The 448-nt window shown below is 52.7% G+C and overlaps 1 protein-coding gene across 1 annotated transcript in view; it reads left to right on the top strand.

The window, feature by feature from the left end:
• Positions 1 to 448, top strand: part of LOC104124459 (zinc finger protein 385B-like) — a gene marked incomplete at its 3' end in the record, with an annotated part of 114,791 nt that overhangs the window by 109,877 nt on the left and 4,466 nt on the right. The window contains exon 4 of the mRNA XM_035892363.1: positions 366 to 444. Within this exon, the coding sequence (XP_035748256.1) occupies positions 366 to 444 (79 nt within the window). The remainder of the gene's footprint in view (positions 1 to 365; positions 445 to 448) is intronic.

The raw sequence follows: 448 nt of genomic DNA on the forward strand, positions 1-448 counted from the left end.
ATTTAAAAGAAGGATAGATGAGGTGCTTAGGGCCAGAGTTTAGTGGTGGGATGACAGGGTTAGGTTAAAGGTTGGACTCGATGATCATAGAATCATAGAATGTTTTGGGTTGGAAGGGACCCCTAGAGGTCATCTAGTCCAACTCCCCTGCAGTGAGCAGGGACACCGTAACTAGATCAGGTTGATCTTCAAGGTCTTTTCCAACCAAAGTGATTCTATGATCATAGAATCATAGAATCATAGAATCACTTTGGTTGGAAAATTCTATGATTCCTCGGCGGGCGCGGGGGATCGCTGGGCCAGGGTGCTGTGCCGGGGCGGCCGTCGTGGCGGGGCACCCAGCCGCCCTCTGCCTTCCCTTCCAGATGGACCCGGTGCAGAAGGCAGTGATCAGCCACACCTTCGGCGTGCCTGCCCCGCTCAAGAAGAAGCAGTTCATCTCCTGCAA

The sequence above is a fragment of the Egretta garzetta genome, unplaced genomic scaffold (genome assembly GCF_000687185.1).
Source record: "Egretta garzetta isolate BGI_Z169 unplaced genomic scaffold, ASM68718v1 scaffold944, whole genome shotgun sequence".
Lineage (NCBI taxonomy): Eukaryota > Metazoa > Chordata > Aves > Pelecaniformes > Ardeidae > Egretta > Egretta garzetta.